This window comes from Takifugu rubripes, chromosome 5 (assembly GCF_901000725.2).
Source record: "Takifugu rubripes chromosome 5, fTakRub1.2, whole genome shotgun sequence".
Lineage (NCBI taxonomy): Eukaryota > Metazoa > Chordata > Actinopteri > Tetraodontiformes > Tetraodontidae > Takifugu > Takifugu rubripes.
In genome coordinates, this window is record NC_042289.1 from 58,256 (window position 1) to 70,045 (window position 11,790).

Here is an 11,790-nt window from a genome sequence, read left to right on the forward strand (position 1 = left end):
GCCTAGACATACATGAAACAAATCTAGCCAATGACGGTCATGATTTCATCATACATCAATTGTAGACCAATCCTTAGAGCCTACAGATATGTTGTATGGAATCCCAGCAGCCTCTGGGCAGAGCCAACATGTACGAAAAAAAATATCCAACAGATTTAAGAGGAGAGAGAGTTTTTTCAAAACCATGTTGATCGAGAATGGTATGAAACACATTGAGGAGTTTATGACCATATAAGTAAAAACCGGGAACAAAGATAGATGGCATAATCAGGGTGTCACCCACGTGCCAATGATCACTGCAATACACACACATATATATTCTATTTTAAAAGCAGCCTAGAGAATCCTGTTAACTTCTTTGATATACATCTTTCTTGAAAATAACTTGATTCTTGAAGCAAGCAAGGCTAATTAATGTGATATAGGACAGAGGTAGATATAAAATATGAAATAATGTTTATTTCAAATTGTAATCTTAGAAAATTTTGGTAGGAGAAATACAATGAATTGGGTCAATATGCATGCCATTAATATCATGACAATAAACATGAAAAACCTATTTTACACTATTTTCCTTGAGAAATTTTAAGCCTTATAATAAATTAACCAGTGATATACATTTGTCAAAATAAATTGAGTTGTAAGAGGGGGTTTGGGATAAAGATAGCTTGAATAAGAAAATAAACAAAAAACTACCAATTATTAAGTTAAAGAGAGTGATTGTGAAGGAAATAGTAAGTTTATAGCTAAAGTGATCCTGTTATCAGTCTTTGCCAAGTTTAAAATTTTTACATAGTGACACAAGCAATGAAATATACTTCCAAGTTTGGTCATTTAGGATTATTTCAAACATTGTTTAATGTCCCCCCTCTTTCCTTTGTATGTAGTACACAGGAAGGACTGACATGACACATGTTGACTGGAATGTGCAGTGAAGTTGGAATACTTAAAGCTTTCCTTATTTTCTTTATCTGGCTGCTGTTTTTCTTGAAGACAATGTAGGCTGCCACATTCAAAGGCACCTTGATGCAATAAAATAAATCTGCACTATGTATTTACTTTATGCACAGATGGCTCTCAGGCTGGACCAGATGTGGTTATTATTCAGTCTCTAAAACAGATTTGAGCAAACACAGCACAGACAATATGAATTCAAAGCTTCAGAGGGAATCAAATAAATGTACATTTTTACTCTCAGCCTATTTGCGCTGCAGTCTTTGAGAAACTGTCTTTCCCTGTATTTTGGCCTTATATGGTTATAAGAGAAGCCCAGTAGGAGGGGGATGGAGGTGTGGTTTATTGTGTTTGCTAGAAGAGGTGTAAGGTTACATTTGCTCTTGAACCTTTGGAGCCTTTTTGATGTCTGGTCACCTCTTTCCTCTGACAAAAAAAAAATCCTGACTTTTCATAGGTCATAGACTTTTATCATTTACTATGCTCCATTGATGACATGTAATAAAGACAATTTGCTTGAGTTGTCCAGTTTTAAAGGTATGTTGAATGAGTTGTCTTCATTTGCTGCTATTGCTAACATTACTAGCCCTACAAATCTTTTATAATAATTGGGATGAAGACCTTAAATGTGCATTATTTTTAGACCTTACCCAAACCACAATATGTAAATTAATATTTTAATGAAATTTAAAATACACTTATGAAGTAAAGCAGTGACAGTATTAAAATCCCTCCAGCTTGTGTTGTCTGCTTAGGCTGTTCCTGTAACCCAACTCCAGCAGCCAAGGACCAGTGACTGGCTGGCTGGCTGGCTGGCTGGCTGGCTGGATGGCTGGATGGATGGATGGATGGATGGATGGATGGATGGATGGATAGATAGATAGATAGATAGATAGATAGATAGATAGATAGATAGATAGATAGATAGATAGATAGATAGATAGATAGAATGAATTCTAAGAATGGCATTGGTCACATACTTCCTTTGGGCTGAAAAAGACAATGGCTAACTTGGTGAAAGAGACATCTGTAACTCAACCAATAAATGGGTTGTAACTACATAAACATACTAGTGAGAGCTTGTTAATTGCCTTTATTTAAAATCATTATGTTTCTTTCTTCATTTTTTCCCCACCTGAGTTCAGGTGTATTATTTTCAACATTGAAAATAATTTTAAAAAAAATATGCAAGCCACTTCTCTTAATCCCCCAAATGAGTAACTTTCATAGGGATTAATGAAGGTTCCACCCCAACACAGTATCGAGTTCTCTTAATGGATCCATGAACCAACTTCATTAGGGCACTGCTCATTTGTGTATCACATGAAAGGAACTGGAACTGGCTATTATGTAAAACCACTTTAACATATGTGTGGTGGTAGCTAAGCCTGTTGGGAACTGGGCTGAGAAGTGGAGGGTTCTCAGTTCATTCCACATGGAAAGTATTCTGGTTGTAGGGGAAGGTTCCAGAACATCTTCAGAGTACTGCTGAGGTACCCTTGAGCAAGGTACCAAACCCACAAATGCTCATATAGGGCCCTGTGATGAACTGGCAAGTCATCCAGGGATGGACCCTGCCTTCGCCCATTGTGTACCCTCCCTGTGACACTGAAAGAGATAAAACAGTTATGGAGATGAGACTCTTTAACATAAAATGCTTGACAGAAAGTACCTCCTGCTTGTTTACTCTCACAGGTCTGTTTATTGTTGATTTTTCCTTTTTGCATTTTTTAAAAATAACTTTGCATGTCTGTTCTTCAAAAAATGTATATTTAATTTACTTTATAACATTATAAAGGCACAGAATTAACATCCTGTGAATGGATTTATGTATTGGAATATGATTTTATTTTTCCATGTTCACATTTAATTATCTTCTAATTAGTATGTATTTTAATTGTTATAGATTGTTATTGTTATAAACTTTGCATTGCAATGCATTAACACTATTTTATTTATAATTGGACGGTATCATCCTGTTTTTGCTTCATAAACACTGATTGGGGATAGCTGCTTTCCTGAAATTACATGGTGGTTAACACTGAAAATAAAAGGAATGGATGACTACTTTTATTCTGTCAGTCGGCCGCATAACCCGAAAGTAGCTCCGAAGTCCGAAGAAAAAAAAATCAGCGTATGCGATGGGTGAGCAATTCCTTTGGAATGAATGAGCGGCCGCGTATCACGGAGACCTGGCAAAAATCCGAAGGTTGGCCAGTGAAATGAAGTTTGTCCAAATGGAGTTAGCTGACATGGTTGTCCAAGATGGCGGCCTGTTCGCGCATGCTTACTGCAAATCGGGTAGTGACCGTGCATTTGCGGAAGAAATATGGAGTAAACAGGATTCCTGGTGCAAATCGGTCACTGAAACCAGGTACCAATTGGGCACGAACAAATATTTCTCGAGGCGAGGATCAACATCAACTAAAGCAGGAAAACTGCATCACTTGTCATTGATCAGCATTACGGAATAGGAAGTGAACATTTCCGTGAAGTGCGGACTAACTCAGGTCAGGAGGAGGACGAAGAGGGCATATTCTTAATTCTTTAATGAAGGTTAAGGGAGGAAGCAATCAATCGCTGAAAATGTAGAAATTCTAATAACTTCTAGTACTTGTTGATCATTAAAGTAGATTTAGATAATAATTAGAAATTAGTTTGTACTATTAAAGATTATAAGATATAAATGCAGTAAGTAATTTATGTAACTATGTGACTATTTCCTTAGTCACTGAAAGTAAACGAAAGTGCAGCATACATTAATATTTTATGCTATGGCTCCATGGATGTGTACGAATATTACTTATTGTAACAAGATGCCAATCTAAAAGGGGGTCCAAAATGTATCTTTTGGAACATAGAGAATCTAATCCATCAAATTAATCACTTTTATATGTTATTGTTGCAGATGGCTCACAGACTATTTATACACAGACTTTGGAATGTCACCATGAAAGAAATCCATTGCCTCGCTGCATCTACTGCTACTTCATCTTACAAGAATGGGATTTTCTTCATATCAGCATCAAACTCCATTACTTGTGTGTCCCATCGGAGATCTTCCTTCAATGTTCAGGACAAGGATGACTTTACAGAGAGGGTCATCAATAGCAAACTCCCTGTGCTAATTGATTTCCATGCACAGTGAGTACTTCAAGGGGGGAAGGCAGTGGAACCAATAGAAAGAGAAAGTACATTAAATGGGCAGGTTGTTTTTTTTTTACTTTGTACGATGCACATCTATGTGGGGATTTTATTGTGACCCTTTTAGGCACTTTTCCAATGCAGAGTATAGGTTCTACTCGACATGGTACAGTACAGTCATAGTGGTTTTCCATTACACCATGGTACCTATTCGATGCAGATGGGGTTTTCATAGCAAGGTGGTTCCAAACCATCACAACACCATTAGCATTGAAACATCTCTGATAAATGTTTGGTTTGTACTGTTGGTTCGTTTTATCTTCAGATTATTAACAAAAAAGACAGAAATCATACAATTTTATTTAGAGCTGGTATCAAAATACAGACAATTTACAATAAACAAAATCCATAGTGCATGAAGCCACTACCGAAAATAGACACCACCTAAGTAGACAGCATGTAATTGCAATACATAAAACCAACCTTCTAACCAATACTAACACTAATTTGATTAATCAAATATTGCTGAGATGCTGAATTTACATTTTGCTCATTAGTGAAATGGTAAAAAAATACATAATAGTGATTTTGACTTGAAATTGTCAAAATACAAATTATTATATTACCATATTTTTTGATACAGTCAAAAAGGGCACAATTACAACAAAAAAATAAACTTAAGCTAAAGAATATGTGAGAGAGATGGCTTTTTTTTTTAAAAAAACCTAACAAGCTTGCAGATTTCATACATCCAGCTAATAAGGTTTAATTGCATTCAAAATTCTGGTCATTGACGTTTACATCTGTACGCAAACAGAGGTGAAGCCTTAGTATTACAGCTGGCCCTAACAGTTATATCATATTACCATTATTACTAATATTTCTTTAAGTCACTTATGAATATGTTAGATATGTGGTCAGTGAAGTGCTTTTTAAACTCCTCAGTACTGAAGAATTGTTTAAATACTCGTATAGATTATTATTTACTATTCCTTATTGAGTCAGATTGAAATAGATGGCGCCACAGTAAAATTTTGAAAATGTGTTTACCAATCCCTGGTTAAGATCATTTAACAGTAATTGCATGTAGAAGTTTTCACCATTAAAAATGTGTGTTTGTGTGTATATACACTATATATATATTGACTGCCAACTCTCTTACAGTATATTGCCCCTTGGCATGCTATACATACGGTACACATATGTAGGTGTGTATTTGACCTCGACGACCCTGAAATGATTTCTGTCCCTTGTTGGCAGGTGGTGTGGTCCTTGCAAGATCCTTGGGCCAAGATTAGAGAAGGCTGTTGCAAAACAAATAGGCAATGTTGCCATGGCAAAGGTTGACATAGATGATCACACTGACTTGGCTATTGAATATGGGGTAAGGTACAGTCTCTAATTATTCATAATGTTACTGTGTGCGTGTGTGTGCATACATTATATTCAAAAAATATTGATAAATATATAAAAGATAGATTAGTTGTGGCCTCATGCTAAAATAATCTCCATTCAGTGTCTATATGCACGCCTGTTGACTGTTGACTGTATATTAGACTGTATATTAAGCCTTACTATCTTAGATCTTAGCCATTTTGTTTCAAATTAATTTTAATGTGTAGATCCAGAAAAATAACATATTCATAAGTCACAGACTGAATTGTTTCTAAATTAATGTTTCTGCAGGTGTCTGCTGTTCCAACAGTAATTGGCATGAAGGGAGGCAATGTCATTGGCCAGTTTGTTGGGCTCAAAGATGACGATGAGCTGGACTCATTTGTCAGCCGTATCATTGGACAATAAACCAACTGTCACCACTCTGCAGCTGGTTATTATAATGGTTACTATGGTTTTATTGTGAGAATCTGTATGACACATTTAAAAATCTTGAGATGTCACTGTCAACTCATAAGGAAACAGTAAATAACCCTCTATCAAATCTTGCAGACTTTTTAAAACCTTGTCTCTCAAGAAATGCCATTATTGATGTGTCAATCCTTTGTTGAATTTATTCTAGGCTTGATTCGGCTGAGTAATTAAACCCATTGCTCTTTTTTTTCTCTAAATTATTAAGTAACACAATAAGCGAGTTAAATATTTTACCAAAATCAGAATGTAAAATAAACATCTTTCCTGCACTTAAATTTGTAATATTGATTGAACTGTTAAGGCACAAAGGTATGTGCTCTTAAATCTTGTGAACATGAAGGTACCATTTTTTTTCAACAATTGTCTAATTGAAAACATAGTTTTTCACAGACTAATGTGGTCAGGACCATTGCACTTAATATGATTACATCTATATACCTCTATAATGTGAGGTTGACAGATGCAGTTGTATTGCTCCATGTCCTCAAAATACAAAGCGATTATTACAGATCTCAGACATAAATTACTTATGAAATACACTAGTCAGGAAAAATACAATAAAGCAGTTATGAAAGAATTTGGGATTTGAATTATCTTTTTTATTTTGGGTGAATTAAAGTGGTTATTGCCTTCAAAAAGCAGTTAATGTTTAAATTTTAAAAAAATGAAAATGTATTACTAATAACAAGAGAAATAGAAAAGGTAACACATTGTCTCTCTTGGGATTATCAAAAGCCAAGATTTCTCTAGTTTGACTGATATCTGTTTAAAAAAAAGTTTTTCAAAGCTGAAAGGTCCATGAGTTGAAATATAGAAGACAAAGAATTGACCACGTTTGCAGTTGAAGATGGCCTGTCAACTTTAAAGACGTCTCCCTGTCAATGTAAGCCTATTGGGGGAAAAAAATCATTTTTTGTCCTTATGACATTTTTACTGCAATACCGAGAGTGACCATTGGTTAAATCGGCGTGCGGCTGAAGTCAAAAGTTCTTCTTCTACGTCCACGAGTCAAACATTGTGGGCAAAATTCAGCCAATCACGCGCCAGCAAAATTGGTATTTATATGACGTCATTTCCTCCTACCGTTCCCTTTTTCATCGTGTGGTGAGACTTCTATACGGCGTCGTTTCGTGGTGCGTAGTAAACGTTTATATATCAGGATTTATCGACTAATTATTAAAAGGGAATATATGTAGTAGGGACTGACTATAAAAATATACGAATGAAGAGCAAAATCTTTGTCTACCTTGCCTTTACTGAATGTAATTATTCATATGTAGGTAAGGCTAATGTTGTAACTAGCTTTCTAGCTTAAACACGTGTTTGTTTCGCAGCCCTCACTTCCGCCTGACGTAAACTGTTTGACTAAGTGTACGCGCATAAAATGCAATCAAAATACACTTGATGAGCAAAAGGCTTGGCTTGCCAGTCAAACCACTTTAAATTCCAATATGGTAAATATTGAATGGAGGAATATTAAGTTTCATTTAAGACTTTGCAGTAAAATATTGGTTCAGAATAAGTCGCGTTGTCGAATGAATTTAATTTCAAAGTGGGTCCCGAGTCACTCCGGTTGTGTTTGACACATCACACTTTCCCTATTTTCTATATAAGGCGTTTGCTTGCGGGCAGAAGCCAGAGAGCTCTAGATGGCCTAATGGCGTCGTATTCGTACCAGTTGAATGTCAAATATTTCTCACTCGTCTATCCTGCAACCGCAAAGTATAAAGGAATGTTTTGTTGGAGATTCGGTTGACGGCTACTTTTCAAAATGCGTTGTGGGATACATTGAGTGCACCGAATGGCGTATAACCATCCTCACTCAACATTTGGACAGCCCTAAAATGGCATACACCCTATTGAGTGCTTTATATATGGATACTGGGGTGACATCGGACACAGCTTCCTTATTCTCCTCGGTTCTCTTTTATTTTTTACTTTTCTTGGGCTGTCTACACATTGAAAAAGTGGCATACAACTGATGCCCCTTTACTAATCAATACATTAATCCTTTGATTAAGCACAGAAGAAACAAGACATGGCTAAGTTAATGATACAATAGCTCAACAAATGACTATTGGGTGTATGTCACTATTATACCCATCTGGTACTCATTAAATAACTGAGACTGGTGTTTTTGTCTTTGACTCTGACAATGCCACTTCGATCCCTCCCCTCTCAGCTCTCCCATCAAAGTCGTAACGCAGGGAAAGTGGTGACAATGTCCGGAGGTCTAGATGTCCTTCAAATGAAGGAGGAGGATGTGCTTAAGTTCCTGGCAGCAGGGACTCACCTAGGAGGGACCAACTTGGACTTTCAGATGGATCAGTATGTGTACAAGAGAAAAAGTGATGGTGGGTGAACTACCTTGTCCATATAATTTTTATTAGTAGTTTGCTATTTGAGTTGGTGGCTGAATTTAGGTTCCAATTGAAAATAAACTAATCTTAAAATTAAAGGGATGTTGGTTTATATGAATGCCCCAAGTGCTATTTTTACATTAAATCCTTGGAAGTACAGATGTCTTTAACATTCTTAATGCTGCCTGGAACTATAATTGCAACTGTGGCTCTAGGTGACAAGCACTAAAGTTTTTCTTAACCTCTAGTAGAAAAAGTCTGCGCTACCTTTCTTTTAGGTGTGTACATCATTAACTTGAAGAAAACCTGGGAGAAGCTACTTCTAGCTGCGAGGGCCATTGTTGCCATTGAAAACCCAGCTGATGTTTGTGTCATCTCCTCCAGGAACACTGGACAGGTAAACTTGTAAATACACTTGGTTTGATAAGGTGCACACTGTTAAAGCTAGGCAACACTGTCAGTGTCTAGGTGTCGGAAGTGTGCTAAAGCAAGTGGACAAGGTTTTCACTAATGCCATGAGGACTTCTGTCTTGTGACTGGCAATTGATAGTGACCTTAGCCACACTTCTGTAACAAAATCAAAATGTAAGAAGTATGTAAACTGCTCTGTCATTCTAGAGGGCTGTTCTGAAATTTGCTGCTGCCACTGGTGCTACGACCTTCCATGGTCGGTTCACCCCGGGTACATTCACCAATCAAATCCAGGCAGCTTTCAGAGAGCCACGGCTTTTGATTGTGACTGACCCCCGAGCTGACCATCAGCCACTGACTGAGGCATCATATGTCAACATTCCTACCATTGCTCTGTGCAACACGGACTCCCCCTTGAGATATGTGGATATTGCTATTCCTTGTAATAACAAGGTAAAGCCATTGGAGTACATATGAAATAGTCACTGACAAATTCTCTAATGACTTCATTTGTTTTGAAGGGTCACCATTCTGTTGGTCTCATGTGGTGGATGTTGGCTCGGGAAGTGCTCAGGATGAGAGGAACAATATCACGGGAGCACCCGTGGGAGGTCATGCCAGATTTATACTTCTACAGGGACCCTGAGGAGGTAAAACATCCACTGTTTGTTGGAGAGGTATACTTTGAAGTATAGCATGTTAAATTGTCTTTCCTGTGAACAGATTGAAAAGGAGGAACAGGCTGCAGCTGAGAAGGCAATTGGAAAGGAAGAATTCCAGGGTGAATGGACCACACCTGCGACTACTGAATTCCCCCAGTCTGAGGTAACCGATTGGTCTGAGGGTGTATCAGTACCATCTGTGCCCATCCAGCAGTTCCCTGCAGGTAAGTTGTCTCTGAATAAAGATCTTCACATTTAAAGCTGACAAGTTAAAATAAAAGGTAGTTTAACTGCTTCACTTGTTACAGCTACTCCAACTGTCAAGACCACTGAAGTATTTTCTGGTAAGTCAGAAAAATCAAACCTACATAAAACAATCATTTGCGGATAATCTTGTCATTTTTTTCCTGCAGAGGACTGGAGCAATCAGCCTGCCACAGAGGATTGGTCAACTGCCCCTACTGCCCAAGCATCTGATTGGGGTGGTGCTACTTCTGATTGGGCCTAAATCACCATCTACCTTGACAATAAATTGTCTTACAATTGAGTTTTATTTCTTCAAAGTTTATTTTAAATATGATACCGTAGATCTACCATTACTACATGCGGTGGCACATTAAATGGTTTCAGCTGAAACTTCAAGTGCAAATGGAACACAGCAATAGGCTCTGCTCAGCTGTTAGCCTTAAAAGAATTTCAAAATGTTACTTGAATTAAAAGATTCAATTTTAACAGTTGGCTTCACATTCCAGGAAATACTAGGAAACGGTTGAAAGATTTAACTAGATGTCTCATCTCTGCAGATGAGGGACAGTTTACAATGGTTTTCCCATCCTAGTAGGGGATCTCTGAAACATGACTCGGGATGCATTTATTTAAAACAAAAATAGAATATATGGCTTTGAAAATCCCTGTTGCAGGTCTTTGACACTGTCAAAGGGTTCCTGTGTCATTCTAAATTGCTTGATGCTGTTGATTCGAAGCCGGGTGTCGTTGGCTCCGACGTGAATAATAACTACCAAATTTACGATTACGTCTCGCCAGCAGCCATAAATTTGCTTCTATGTGGCCAGAGCGGGCGACATAGAAGCAAATTTATGGCGGATACTTATCTGATAGATACCAGTTTGCCCATGTCCATGGTGTTCCCCTCCTCATACAGTAGGGTTAGCCATGGTGTTCCTCAAGGTTCTGTACTCGGACCAATCCTCTTCACATTGTACATGCTTCCCTTAGGGAACATTATTCGGCAGCATGGGATAAATTTTCATTGTTATGCTGATGACACTCAGCTCTATTTATCCATGAAACCCGAGGAGACAGAAGTTAGTGAAGCTCCAGACCTGTCTTAAAGACATAAAGTCCTGGATGTCTTCAAATTTCCTCCTCCTTAACCCAGCTTGATAAGCACAATAACTCTCCAATGCTGCCAGACAGGCGCTCCGTCCTTAAATATGTGGCTGACGGAGATTGCTGACAGGTCAATCAATCAATCAATCTTTATTTATATAGTCTCTGTTAAAATCAAAATTGTTTCTAGGCGCTTTCCAGAATTCCAGGGCCTGACTCCCAACAAGCAACAGTGGCAAGGAAAAACTCCTTTAACAGGAAGAAACCTTGAGCAGGACCGGGCTCATGTAGGGGGACCATCATGCTGATGGCTGGCTGGGCAGAGAGGGAGGAGAAGGGAGAGAACAGGTAGAAGAGAGACTAGGCATAGATCATAGAAATACATTAATAATACAAGCTGATGGTATAAGAGTAGAGTGTCAGCAGAGTCGGAGGTCGGCAGGCCAGCATACAGCTATAAAGGCGGCTATACCTGTAGATGGATACAGAGAGAGGGAGGGAGCAGAGAAACTATACAAGAAACAACATCATCATTGATCTACTCGGTGAGGAGGGGAGGGGAGGGGAGAGGTGATTATGTTTCTGGACCCCGGCAGCCTTTGCCAATAGCAGCATAACTAAGATATTAACCAAATAATTAAATGACCCTCTAAATATGACAATTATGTCTAGGATAATAACTGGTACTACAGAATTACTGACAATAAGCTCTTTCAAAGAGGAAGGTTTTAAGTCTTATCTTAAAAGTAGAGATGGAGTCAGCCTCCCGTACCTGGACAGGGAGCTGGTTCCACAGCAGGAGGGCCTGATACTAAATAATCGGTCCTCCATTCTACTTTTAGAGACTCTGGGTACCACAAGTAAACCAGCATTCTGAGAGCGGAGCGGTCTATTGGTATTATAAGGCATCACTAGCTCCTCCAGGTAGGATGGGGCTAGGCCTCTGAGGACCTTACACGTCAAAAGAAGAATTTTAAAAATTATTCTAAATTTAACGGGCAGCCAATGAAGAGACACCAGTTATGTGATCTCTTTTGTCA

The 11,790-nt window shown here is 38.1% G+C and overlaps 2 protein-coding genes across 2 annotated transcripts; both read left to right on the plus strand.

Moving 5' to 3' along the window:
* Nucleotides 1-3,275: 3,275 nt before the first annotated feature.
* txn2 (thioredoxin 2) lies at nt 3,276-6,242 on the plus strand. The gene is made up of 4 exons (XM_003964347.3): nt 3,276-3,464; nt 3,863-4,098; nt 5,359-5,482; nt 5,785-6,242. Exons 2-4 carry the CDS (start codon nt 3,863-3,865, stop codon nt 5,899-5,901), a joined length of 477 nt encoding a protein of 158 aa, XP_003964396.1. The 5' UTR covers nt 3,276-3,464; the 3' UTR covers nt 5,902-6,242.
* A 711-nt stretch (nt 6,243-6,953) lies between these two features.
* On the plus strand, nt 6,954-9,947 carry rpsa (ribosomal protein SA). Its single transcript, XM_003964325.3, has 8 exons — nt 6,954-7,100; nt 8,150-8,321; nt 8,606-8,724; nt 8,946-9,191; nt 9,260-9,388; nt 9,462-9,624; nt 9,709-9,744; nt 9,814-9,947. Exons 2-8 carry the CDS (start codon nt 8,189-8,191, stop codon nt 9,906-9,908), a joined length of 921 nt encoding a protein of 306 aa, XP_003964374.1. The 5' UTR covers nt 6,954-7,100; nt 8,150-8,188; the 3' UTR covers nt 9,909-9,947.
* The last annotated feature ends 1,843 nt before the right edge of the window (nt 9,948-11,790 follow it).

Coding starts and splice junctions, on each gene's coding strand:
- rpsa (XM_003964325.3), top strand. CDS start 8,189: ATGTCCGGAGGTCTAGATGTCCTTCAAATGAAGGAGGAGGATGTGCTT. Junction 9,389..9,461: donor TCTACAGGGACCCTGAGGAG/GTAAAACATCCA, acceptor TCCTGTGAACAG/ATTGAAAAGGAGGAACAGGC. Junction 9,745..9,813: donor GACCACTGAAGTATTTTCTG/GTAAGTCAGAAA, acceptor TTTTTCCTGCAG/AGGACTGGAGCAATCAGCCT.
- txn2 (XM_003964347.3), top strand. CDS start 3,863: ATGGCTCACAGACTATTTATACACAGACTTTGGAATGTCACCATGAAA. Junction 4,099..5,358: donor CTAATTGATTTCCATGCACA/GTGAGTACTTCA, acceptor CCTTGTTGGCAG/GTGGTGTGGTCCTTGCAAGA. Junction 5,483..5,784: donor ACTTGGCTATTGAATATGGG/GTAAGGTACAGT, acceptor ATGTTTCTGCAG/GTGTCTGCTGTTCCAACAGT.